The 12,024-nt window shown below is 59.6% G+C and overlaps 1 protein-coding gene across 7 annotated transcripts in view; it reads right to left on the bottom strand.

The window, feature by feature from the left end:
* Positions 1 to 867: 867 nt before the first annotated feature.
* TNRC18 (trinucleotide repeat containing 18) overlaps positions 868 to 12,024 on the bottom strand; it is a 75,375-nt gene continuing 64,218 nt past the window's right edge. For all 7 annotated transcript variants that reach the window (XM_053925954.1, XM_053925959.1, XM_053925957.1 and 4 more), the window contains 6 exons: positions 8,191 to 8,307; positions 7,385 to 7,549; positions 5,722 to 7,049; positions 2,803 to 3,039; positions 2,634 to 2,708; positions 868 to 2,351 (listed from right to left, as the gene is read on the bottom strand). In XM_053925954.1, coding sequence (XP_053781929.1) covers positions 2,145 to 2,351; positions 2,634 to 2,708; positions 2,803 to 3,039; positions 5,722 to 7,049; positions 7,385 to 7,549; positions 8,191 to 8,307 — 2,129 coding nt within the window. In that variant the 3' untranslated portion in view covers positions 868 to 2,144. The remainder of the gene's footprint in view (positions 2,352 to 2,633; positions 2,709 to 2,802; positions 3,040 to 5,721; positions 7,050 to 7,384; positions 7,550 to 8,190; positions 8,308 to 12,024) is intronic.

Genomic DNA, 12,024 nt, shown 5'->3' with positions numbered 1-12,024 from the left:
GTTTCCGCAAGGAGTGGGGTTTGCCCACTCTTGGATGTGGGTCCCTTGGAAGGAGAATTGGGGAGGGCACCTGGCCTTCCCAGGGCCACCAGTGCTCCAGGCCTGCAGCCCCACCCCCGGGCCTGCGCACACGGAGAGGGGCGGGGAGCGCTCCAGCCGGCATCCACAGGGGCGCAGAGCGGGCGGGGCGACGCCGGTGGCGGCCGCCAGGTGGCGCCAGCGCGCCGCTGCTCTCGGGTTTGCGAATGTGGGAGGGGCCGCCCAGCACCACGTGAATCAGTGTCTGAAAAAGAGGACCTTCCGAGCCCTTTTCCCAGCCAGGCGCCGCCTTCCTTTAGTTAACGCTGCTGATCGCCTTGCTGTTCCCTCGACGCGCAGTCGTGAAAGAGCAAAGCCTGACATGTCATCCGTTTTCCGGGCACTGGGTTGCCGGCGGGCACTGGTGGGGTCAGGCTGGCTCAGGTCCATTCAGGCCGTCGGCATCGACCGCAGGTGTGGGCGCAGCTGGGAGCGCTCAGCTCCAGGTTTACGGAGAAGGGTTGCCGGCCCGGCCCGCCGTGGCCGTGAGAACCTCCCGCACTCAGAAACGCCTTCTCTACCTGGGCTACTGAGAATAGTAGCCACTAGCGACCCCTGGCGGCTCACCTATGGGAAACGTGGCTGGCGCAACCGAGGCATTTTCCCTTTCATTTAAATTAACCCAATTTAAACACCCACCTGTGGCCACTGGCCGCTGCCCTGGGCAGCACCCCGCTCCCGTGCCCTGGAACGTCAGCTGCCCTCACCCCACCCTCGCCAGGAGCCACATCCCAACGCCAACCCCACCCCGGCCCCTGAAATGAACCACTCCACACAACCGTATTTTTCCAATTATAGCTTTTTCTTTTCTTTTTTTCTTTTTATGAAAAAGATCACACAGAATTCGCAAACAAAATTCCAAAAGAAACTTAAAAAAAAGAAAAACAATTCCCCCCAAAAATAACACCAAAGTCTGGCTTTTCCTTCCCTTAAGATTGTCTGGACAAGACCTCCGGTCTCCCTGGAGGCCGCGGGGCTGGTAAGTGCTCTCTTGGGCCAAACCGCGCAGGGCGGCCCCTCCCTCAGCCTCCGCTCTCCCTAACTCCTCCGACACCTGGGGGCGAGTACAGTACACCTGGGCGGGGTGGGCGGGGTGGGGTGTGCTTGGGACAGGGGCCCGTGAAGCTGGGTGCTAGACACTCACAATCTAACAGGAAATAAAAAATAATATTCTGCACGTCAGAATGTGTTCGCTTTTTTTTATAATTTCATAGCTATTTTTTCACAGTTTTAAAAAGTTTATATTTATATATATTTATATATATTTATCTTTATATATATAATTAAAAAGTCGACTCCATTTAAAGGTGTATGATACAGAGGAAGAGTCTCGGCACGAGAAAACTGTACAGGCGAAGAGCTGCCGCCTCCCTCCGGGTGCGGCCGGGGCCGGGACCGGGGTTTCAGCACCGTTGGGGTTGTCTGTAGTGTCTCGAGGGTCTGGACCAGGTGGCCTCAGGGCGTGCAGCCGCCTCCGCCTGGCCGACGCTGCGGAGCGCCCCCTCACCTGGCTCTGTTCCCCAAGTCCAGGCTGTCCTGAGAGGGTGGGGGCCGGGCCCCTGGCACGTGCCCAGAGCAGGCCTGGCCTGGCCAGTGAGGCTGGTGGGCTTCTGGCTGCCCCATCGCAGGGGGGAGGCTGAGGGTGGGCTCCATGCCGAGGGGAAGCCGAGCGCTGGGAGCCTCGGGAGGGTCCACAGGCAGCAGGCACCGCAGAGCGAGCGTCAGTCTGGTCCTCAGAAACGCCCTGTCAGTCTGCGCGGCCTGGGCGTGGGGCCCTGGGCACGGCCTGGCCAAGTGCTTACAAGGTGCTGGAGGCGAGGCCCTGGGGGACCGGGCAGAGCCATACCCTGATAGCAGAGAGGAGCCCCCTCGTGGGAGGCACCAAGGAGTCCGGAAAGGGGGCTGGAGGCGTGTGCACATGTGTGCACACACGGGCATGCATTCGGGTGCACACGTGCACACTCTCTCGTGCCAGGGCGTCCACACTTGCATGCACACAACCAACACAAGTGGCTCTGGGCCGCGGGGTGGGGGTGGGGGGGCGGAGGCCCTGCGGGCCCGAGGCCTCAGCAGAGCACAGGCACGCCGTCAGTGGAGAAGATCATGCCCGTGGTGGGCTCGTAGGTGCCGGCGAGGTAGTACAGGCCCTCGCTGTCCTGGTGCTTCTTGGTCTTGAGCATCTGCTCGTACTGCTCCAGGCCCACCACCAGGCACTTGTGCGACACGGTCTGCACGTCGTTCTCATCCACGTGCGACGACTGGTACAGCGCACGCTGCAGGCAAAGGGCAGCGTCAGGGGCCCCAGGGCCGGGGGAGCCCGGGGGCGGAGACCCAGGGACAGAGGGACACTGGGAGGGACCAAGGGCAGAAGAGGGCAGAACTCAGAGACCCAGACACTGAGACAGAGACAGAGACAGAGAGGCTGGAAGACAGACGGACAAAACGAAGACCCAGAGACAGAGACCTGAGGAGTAGGAGACCCATGTGCAGAGACCAGGGGCCAGGCGCGAGGGTCTGGGAGGGCGCCGCCCCTGGCACAACCACCCGCCACGTACCTCCATGAAGTCCTTCCTCTGGCTGGAGGCCCGCAGGGCTGCGGGGAGGCTGCGGCCAGACTTCTGGTCCCAGTGCTGTGTGCAGCAGACAAGGTGGTGAGCCCAGGCTGGCACCCCCCTGCCCCAGGCCCCAGGCAGCTGCAGCCTCCACCCACAGCCCTGTGCCCACCTGGCCCTCGTGCAGGCGCTTGCCCGGGCTGGTCTCCTCGGGGTGGTAGAACCACTTCACCCGCACCACCATGTTACTGCCCCAGGACTCCCACATGCTCTGGATGCGGCCGATGTAGGGCAGGTTGGGGCGGCCGGCCGACAGGAACACAGCACAGTCGCCGATGCGGATCATCTCCTTGCCGCGCACGATGGCCTTGTAGAAGAGCTTGCGGGCCTTGCCCTTCATGCCGCGGCGCTGCGGGACAGGCGGGCATGGTGGGTCAGGGCACTGCCACCTCCCGAGCCTCGGCCCAGCCCTGCAGCCTCCCCTCAAGCTTGGGGGTGGGAGGGGGCACAGGGAAGCACACCCCCCACCCCGGCTCTAAGGAGACCTCTTCCTCCTCTCTCCGACAATGACTTGTGACTCCCCGTCCCAGAGCAGCGCTGGCAAAGAGGCCTGGAGACTTGCGGACCCCATGCCTACAGGGGTCCCAGCAGGGTCCTGACAGCAGCCTGCGCTGACCCCCGTTTGCCGACAGGGACAGGGAGGTGCAGGGAAGAGATGCGAGCGGTGATGCCGAAGGGCTGGCTTCTGACAGAGCCTGTCACTCAGCACCCAGGCTGCCTCCAGCTGGGCCCACCGAGAACACCTGTGGGGGACGAGGTCACGGTGGCCCTCCCAGGGGGCTCAAAGCCAATTCTTTTAGCCTAAACCTGAGAAACCTGCATAATTTCCTCCCTTATCCAACGGTCTCCCTTCTACCTTTCATTCACTGGGTCCCTGCTGTGACAGACTTTTCACTGTCCCTGCCCCTAAGTGTCAATTTGTGTCCTGTAAGTGGCTCAAGTTCTTTTCGGTTCTGGGCGCAGTGTGAGTGAGCTCAGGGTGACAGGGACAGCCACAGCTGCTAAACCGGCTCATCTTCAACACCAGTTGGGGTTCTTTGGCACCGAGAGTCCACGCCCCTTCCCACAACCCCACCCCCTGGGTCCATGGGGCTCCCTGTGGGACTGACCCCACCCCCGAGGTGGGCCTTGGTCTGGCCAGTCCAGCATCGCATCCTGCTGCTGCCCCTGCTGGAGAAAGCGACCAGGACCAAGGAAGCCATGGCTCCAGCCCCAACTCTCCCGTTTAAGAGGCCAACAGGCTCAGCCTGTGCTCTCAGCACTCAGTGACTATGGAGTCCATGAGTGGCAGAGGCGGACGTGAGGAATGGGCCAGTCACGGTGGGGACCTGCCCTTCCTTGGCTCAGGGGCTCAGGGTGCTCGCTGTGCAGATCTGCGTTCTGCGTTCGGCCTGGATCTCCTTGCTCACACTGGCTGCATCTGGGGGCTGAGGAGGCGGGAAGGGGAGGGTGGTGCTTTGCCAACAGAGGCTCTGTCAGCCCAGATGGAGCCAGCCCATCAGACAAGATGACCTGCGCCCTGCGAGTCAGAAGGGCTACCCCATTCAGGTCTAGTGCAGCGAAGGCCAAGCGGGGGGTCCCTGACTTCCTGCTCTGCACCCACCCTTTGCCCCCTTCCAAAGGGCCCTGCAGGGGTGTGACCTGGGGCAGGTGGAGCTGCCCTCTCTACTGTGGGGGTCCTAGCCACCCCTAGTGGTGGGGATGGGGGCCCTAAAGGCTGCTGCTAAGACAGAAGCCCCCAGGCTGGAGTCTTGACCCAGAAGACCCCACGGCTCCTCCAGCCTGGCAGACACACCCCGGGAGCTACTATGCAAAAATGCCAGAACTTTCCTGACTTTTATGAAGGGCCTTGCCCCAGACCCTGGCAGCTCATCACTGTTACCCCCCAAAGTCCTCAGTCTGCCCTTCTGCCTGGCAGGCCCCGGCTTCAGAGGTGCAGACACAGCAGGTGTCTCCCCGAGGCCGTCTCAAGCACAACCTCAGCGCAACCTGGACCAGGGAGACAGGTGCTTCGGACAGGCCTGGCCGGCTGCGCCCAGGGGTGAGGAGCCCTGGGCACAGTCAGCTCTTCCTGCTCAGGGACGTGGGGCGGGCCGGCGACCACAGGGGCTGTTCCTCTTCTGCACGTGAAAGCTTCGCATGTGCACACGTACACAGGCACACACATGTACATATGCAGCATGCATGCGGGTATGTGAGCACATGCAGAGTTGTGCATATATGCATGTGTGCCTGGGTGCATGTGTGTTATATGTGCAGAAGCCAGGCAGGCCCCGGGTGGGCTGGGGGGGGGGGTGGAGAACCCACTGTCCTCTGCTATGCAGGTGACCCGGACTTGGGCGAGCAGACGTCCTGGCTTCCGGGACACAACGTTTAGCTTGGGGGTGGGCCGTGATCCCGCCAGGCCCAGAGACTCAACCCTGGACTACTGCTGGCAAATAAAGTGTGAGAAGCCCTGGTCAGGTAGCTCAGTTGGTTGGTGGGCTGTCCCGCTACTCCAAGGTTTGGGGTTCAATCCTCCGTCAGGGCATATACAACAAGCAACCAAAGGCGGCATAATTAAGTGGAACGACACATCAATGTTTCTCTCTCTACTCCCCCTTTTTCTAAAATCAATAAATACAATATAAAAACAAAATAAAGGGAAAGAGGCGCCTTCTGCTGGGACTGCTGAGCATGCCGGCCGAAGCCTGGCGCCGCTCGAGTCGCCGAGGAGCTGAAAAGGAGCTGATGCAGAGACAGCCATGGCCGAGAGGGCCTGGGGTCTGCTACTGGGGACCTGTGTGGCCCTGGCACACTGGCTCAACTGGCTCACGGGGTGGTCTGGGTCCCAGGCAGGGGCTGGGGGCAGCGCTGCTCTGGGAGGCTTGGCCGGCAGGTACTAGACTCAGTGTTCCCATCCACAAAACGGGGCACCCCCACCACGCACCCCAACCCTCCACCATGGGGGTGCTGGGTGGACGGGAGGAGGCCCCGAGGGCTGGCACAGAGCAGAAGACGACCACATCTCCAGACCCTCCGCCCTGGCTACCTGGGTGGGCTTGCCGAACCACTTCCAGAGCTGCCGGGCCGGCAGGAAGGCGGCGATCTTGGGCCTGTTCTCCACGGACGGCAGGCGCTGCCGCTTGGCCAGCTCCTTGGTGGTGGGGAGGTGGACACCCTCTCTCTTTTTGGGTCGGCTCTTGGCCCCGGCCTGGGCCTTGGGCTGCAGTGGTTGCGGGGGCTGGGGTGGGGGGGCCTGGGGCTGGGGTGCTGGCGCCTTCTTGCTGGGAGAGTGCGCTGAGGCACGCGCCTTGCTGGCCTGCTTGGGTGCCTTGCTGGGGAGGGCAGGTGGGGCTGAGGGGCCGGCCGGGGGGCCGGGGGCTGCCTCGTCGTCCGAGCTGCAGGAGGAGTCGTCTGTGGTGGAGGATGAAGATGAGGAGGAAGAGGACGAGGAGGATGACGAGGAGGAGGAGGAGGATGAGGAGGAAGAGGAGGAGGAGGAAGAAGAGGACGATGAGGAGGAGGAGGAAGAGGAGGAGGATGACGAGGAGGAGGAGGAGGAAGAGGAGGAGGAGGAGGAAGAGGACGAAGAAGAGGAGGAGGAGGCCCTGGAGCTGGAGGCAGTGCAGGCCCGGCCCCCGCTGCCCCGGCCTTCTTCCTCTCCCTCGGTCTCCGAGCTGCTCGCACTGCCGCTGTCACTGCTGCTGCTGCTGCTGCTCTCTGACTCCTCAGGCCCGTCCTGCTCGGCTTGGCCCTTGTCCGGGCTCTTGGGAATCCCCGAGTCCTCGAACGTGAGCCCGGCCCCTGGCTCCAGGGCCAGGTCGCCGTCCCCAGCCTTGGGCCGGGCCACCTTGGGCTCACTGCTGCCCGCTGCCTGGCCATAGCTGCTGAGCCCCAGGAGGCCCTTGGGCTCTGGCCAGCCCCCGGCCCCGGGCTCCTCCCGCAGAAGCAGGGCCTCTTTGGCCTTCTTGCTTTTGGGTGACGTGACTCCCTCATGGTCCAGTTTGACGAGCAGCTCAGCCTCCTCCCCAGGCCTGCGGGCACCCTTGCTGGCCAACTCTTCGGCAGCCCGGGCCTTCTTGGGCTTGGGGCGGGTGGCGGGCATGGTGATGGGCACAGTGGCGAGGGGGGTGGGGGCCAGGGTTGCGGTGGGGGCAGGCAGTTCCCCAAAGGGCTCGGGAGCCGGGCAGCTGGTGAAGGTGGATGGCGCTGGGCTGGGCTGGGCGGGTGCCGGGCGAGCCTTGGCAGCTTTAGCCCGCTTGTCCACGGGCTCTGGGGGGCTCTTCTTGGAACTTGGGGTGCTGACTGGCTCCAGGGCCAATGGGGCACTGGGCACCTCACCCGTTGGGCCCCCCTCCTCCAGGACAGCAGCTCTTTCTAGAGGAGAGGGGGGGAAGCACGGGTGAGCTGGGGCTGGGGCTTCCCAGCCCACAGAGCCTGCACGAACTGGGCACTGCCTGCTCTGGCGTGGGGCCGGCACGCAGCAGCCTCTCAGGGCCTCAGTCCCACAGGCGTGGCCCCTAAATGGGGGGTTCTTGGGAGCCTCAGCTGTGAGCCGGAAGCACTTTTCTCCAGACTCTGGGGCAAACACCCAGAAGGAGTCGCAGCTCTACCCCTGAGAGATGAGCATGCCTGGGCCTCAGCCTCCCAACCTGCCCAGGTGGGCACCATCTGTGTGCAGCAGGCCCCGCACGACCCTCTTGCGAACGTACCGCCCTTGGCTTTGGTGCTGGGTTTCCGCCCACGCCCTCGTGCCTTGGCACCGGGCTCCTCGGACCCGGGCGCGCCCCCATCTTTGCCTTCCCCAGTGTCTTTGCTGGTCTTCCGGCTGCGGCGCTTGGCGCTAGGCACCAGGAGGGCCGGGGACGGCTCAGCACCTGTAGGAGGGACAGACCTGGAGTGGTCAGGCCTGGGCCTCCGCAGTGTTGTCTGTCCTGAGAGCAGGGCCGGGGAGGAAGCAATGACACCGCAGAGCTGGCCCACTGTCGGGAGGGGGGCCCGTCCTGCAGAGACCGCTCGGGTGTCTGCACACAAGCTCAGCGGGACCCCCCCCCCACCTGTGAATGGAGTGGGGGGCTGAGCAAGGATGCCAGCTTCTGGGGTTCTGCTGGCCCACTTGGAGGACGCCCCGAATCACTGAGTTTCAGGACCCTGGGTGAGGCACTCGGCTGCTCCAAACGGGTTTTGGTCAGAGGGAGTGGCAGCCCCAGACACACAGGCCTGAGGCAAGAGCGCAGCACTAGCGTGGACAGACGGAGCGGGACTTCAAGCATTACTAACGGGCCTCCCACAGCCTGGGCCACCTGGCCTGTACTGCCCTCTTGGGCCTCGGGACACAGAAGTTGGGGGACCCTGGGATTCCCCTCTCCCAAGCTCATCCTGGGAGCCCTCACCCATGGTTTCTACCACTTCCATCCCCTGTGATTGTAAATGGTCCAAATGGCAGACCCCAAGCCAGGCTCGGGGGCAGCAGGCGAGGGCCTGGGGGTGGGCTGGCCGGGGCAGGACGGACACTCACACTGGATCTTGTAGTCGGGAGGCAAGAGGCGGATGTGGGAGAGGGGGATTCTCCCTGTGTCTCCGTCATCAAATTCCACAGTGATGAGGTCCCCATCGTCCTCGAGGCCCAGCAAGCCTGTTGGGGGCGGGGTAGTGTCAAGGGGCCAGCAGGCCAAGGGGCATGGGACCCCTGCTGGGCAGGCTGAGGGTCAGTCGCAGGAGCTGGGAGTTTACCCCTGGGGGGGACCCTGGATGCCTGGGAACAGCGGAGGAAGGCAGCTGGGCTGACAGGGAGGTGTACGCCCTGAACAGCGACCCTCAGCCCCATTCCTGAGCGGCAGCTGCTCAGCCCCGGCCCTCGAGGGCAGAAGCCTTGGGCTGTCTGACCAGCTGAGGGGAGAAGAGCCACACAGCCCTGCGGGCCACATCGCAAGGCCTCCCCATCACCCAGCTCCCGGGCCACGTGCCGAGGGTCCAGAGGGTGGCCCCTAAAGTGAGAGAGACCCAGAGCAGAGCTAAGGGAACTCGGAGAAAAAACGCAGACCGGGGAGGGGAAGGCAGACGCAGAAGGAAAGGAAGCTCAAGAAAATGAGAATGAAACCAAGAAAGCCTCAAAGACATTAAAAATTTGCATCCATGAAAAAAGAAGTTATTTAAAAAAAGAAATAGAAGACAGCCGCCTGGGCAGACACGGCTCGCCTCCTCGCACGACCACATCAAAATTACAACGAAAACACAGAACCACTACCACCCGGAACCGTCAGAAACCGAGCTGCACCAAGCCAGTCCGGCGACCATGCGGTTAAGAGAAACCACACCCATCCAGACTGGGAGAAGGGGTGCTGACGTGGAATGGGCTGGTCCCACACCCACGTGGATAAAAAGTTCGGGGGGGTATCTCAGGAGTGGGGAGTCCCAGCCCCACACCAGGTCTCCACAGCCCAGGGTTCCAGTGCCGGGAAGATTAAGTTCCCACAGCTTCTGGCTACAAAAACCAGCAGGGATTGAGTTGGTGGAAGAAACTGCTGGAGCCCCAAGCACTTCCTCTTAAAGAACCCACACACGGACTCCCCTACTCAGACACACTCCCTCTGGGCTCCAGCACCAGGATGGCAGCTTGAAAGGCACCCAGTGGTACAGGGAGGGACTGAAGTGTCTGGCTTTGGGGTGAGCAGAGGCCATTATCCCTTTCCTGAGCCCTCCCCCAGCAGCTCGGTGCCCTGTCTGAGACTCCAGCAACCTGGCTAACACTGTCTGACCCGCCTAGGAGATCCCCAGAGACCCTGCCCCAGCCACCTTACAGGCCCACCCGAGCTGCTCTTCCACAGGAATGGCTGGCCTCAGCTCCTGCGGCACAACTTCCCAAATCCCCTGGAACAAGCAGAGTCTCAGCGAGCCTCAGGCTTGGCACCAGCCTACATTCACAGCTTGGCTTCGCCTAGGAACCTCCAAGCCCAGCACAAGAAGCAGCCATCTCAGATGGCTTTATAGCTCAGGCAGGGTGGCCCCGGGCAGAACACAGGTGGGGGCTGACCTTGGCCTGCACCACATGGGAAACCCCAGGGCCAGGGCACCCAGTGGGCAGCCACAGACCACATCCTGCCCCTGCACAGATGATCCTCCACAGAGGGCAGAGGTAGGTGGTCAGTGGTCACAGCCAGTCCTGGCAGCTGACTGGCCTGGGTAAATCCCTCCCATTGACCTGCCAACAGCAACCAAGGCTCATCTACAAGAGGAGGGTGTACTCAGCCCACACGAAGGGTGCACCTCGAGTACCCAGCCTGGGTGACAGGGGAGGCTGTGCCATTGGAGCCTACGGACACCTAGTACATTAGGCCACTCTACCAAGACACGGAGTCAGAGCAGCTCTACCTACTATACAGAAACAAGCACAGGGAGCTGCCAAAACGAGGAGACAAGGAAACACGGCCCAAGTGAAAGAACAGATCAAAACTCCAGAAAAGAGCTAAACGAAGTGGAGATAAGCAATCTGTCAGATGGAGAGTTCAAAACATTGGTTGTAAGGATGCTCAAGGAACTCAGTGAGACCTCAACAGCATGGAAAAGACCCAGTCAGAAACAAAGGATACACTGATGGAAATAAAGAACAATGTACAGGGAAACAGCAGTAGTGTGGATGAAGCCGAGATTCAGATCAATGATTTGGAACATAAGGAAGCAAAAAATAGCCAATCAAGAGCAACAAGAAGAAAAAAGAATCCAAAAAAATGAGGACATTATAAGCAGCCTCTGGGACAACTTTAAGAGGTCCAACATTCGCACCATAAGGGTGCCAGAAGGAGAAGAGAAAGAGCAAGAAATCGGAAATCTATTTAGAAAAATAATGGAAGAAAAGTGCCTGATTTGGTGAAGGAAATAGACATTTAAGTCCAGGATGCACAGAAAGTCCCAAACAAGATGGATGCAAAGAGGCCCACTCCAAGACACATCATAACTAAAATGCCAAAGGTTAGCCCTGGCTGGTGTGGCTCAGTGGATTGAGTGCCAGCCTGCAAGCCAAAGGGTTGCAAGCTCAATTCCCAGTCTGAGCACATGCCTGGGTTGTGTGTGGGCCATGTCCCCAGTAGAGGGTGTGCGAGAGGCAACCACACACTGCTGTTTCTCTCCCTCTCTTTCTCCCTCCATTCCCTTGCCTCTAAAATTAAATAAATAAAATCTTTTAAACAAGAAAAATTTATGAAAAGCAGGGACCCACACCCAAGACTGCTCTACCCAGCAAAGCTGCCATTTAGAATCGAAGGGCAAATAAAGAGCTTCCCAGGCAAGAAAAAAACTAAAGGAGTTCATCATCACCAAAACATGTTTATATGAGTTGTTAAAGGGACTTATTTAAGAAAAAGGTCAAAACTACGAACAATAAAATGGCAATATGAGGGATAGGCGGGGCAGGGGAAAGCAACAGGGAAAATGGTGGCCCAACTGTAACTTAACAACAAAAAAACGGCAATGAGTACATATCTATCAGCAATAAATACGTATCTATCAGCAATTGACTCTAAAAGACAAACTAAGCAAACAAGAATAGAGACGGAATCACGGATATGGAGAGCATTTTGACGGTTGCCTGACGGGAGGGGTGTGTGAGGGGGGGGGTGCGGAGGTGAGGGGACTAAGAAGCACAAATAGGCAGGTACATCCACGGGGATGTAAAGGACAGTGCAGGGAATGGAGCAGCCACAGAACTTATGCGCATGACCCATGGACATGAACAATGGTGGGGGGAGTGCCTGAGGGAGTGGGGGGTGCTGGGGAGAGGGGTTAAAGGGGGAAAAATTGGGACAACTGTAATAGCATAATCAATAAAATATAATTTAAAAAAAGTTTTAAAGAATTATTCACAGAATAAGAAAGAACTGCTAGGACTTTTAAAAATGTTAGCAGACACTCCAAAAATTCAACAGAATAGAAGGGCTAGGAAGCACAGTTGAGGAGATTTCCCCAAAAGTTGAACAAAAGGAGAAATGTTCCAGGGAAAAGAAGGCAAAGCATCAAGGGCAGCAGAGGAGGGTGAGTTCCAGGGAAAAGGGAGTGAATGAGGGAAGAAAACTCTCAGAGAAGCCACACAAGGAATGTTTCCAGGAACGGAGGAAATCTGCTTCAAAATCAGAGGCCCCTCTCCCAAAGACCCAGCATGCAAAAGCACGCACACACACCACATGAAATTCCAAATCTAGGAATAAGGAGAAGATCCTAAAAGTTTCCAGGGAGAAAAAACAGGACCACAAAGGTTTAGGAGTAATCAAGACATCGAACTTCTCAGACAAGACCGGAAGCCAGAGAAAGGGGAACAGGGACTTTGAAAATTATTTCCAGCCTAGAATTTATACCCAGC

The sequence above is a fragment of the Desmodus rotundus genome, chromosome 6 (assembly GCF_022682495.2).
Source record: "Desmodus rotundus isolate HL8 chromosome 6, HLdesRot8A.1, whole genome shotgun sequence".
Lineage (NCBI taxonomy): Eukaryota > Metazoa > Chordata > Mammalia > Chiroptera > Phyllostomidae > Desmodus > Desmodus rotundus.
Note: the sequence above shows the minus strand (reverse complement) of the source record. Positions and strands in the feature narration are given on the sequence as shown.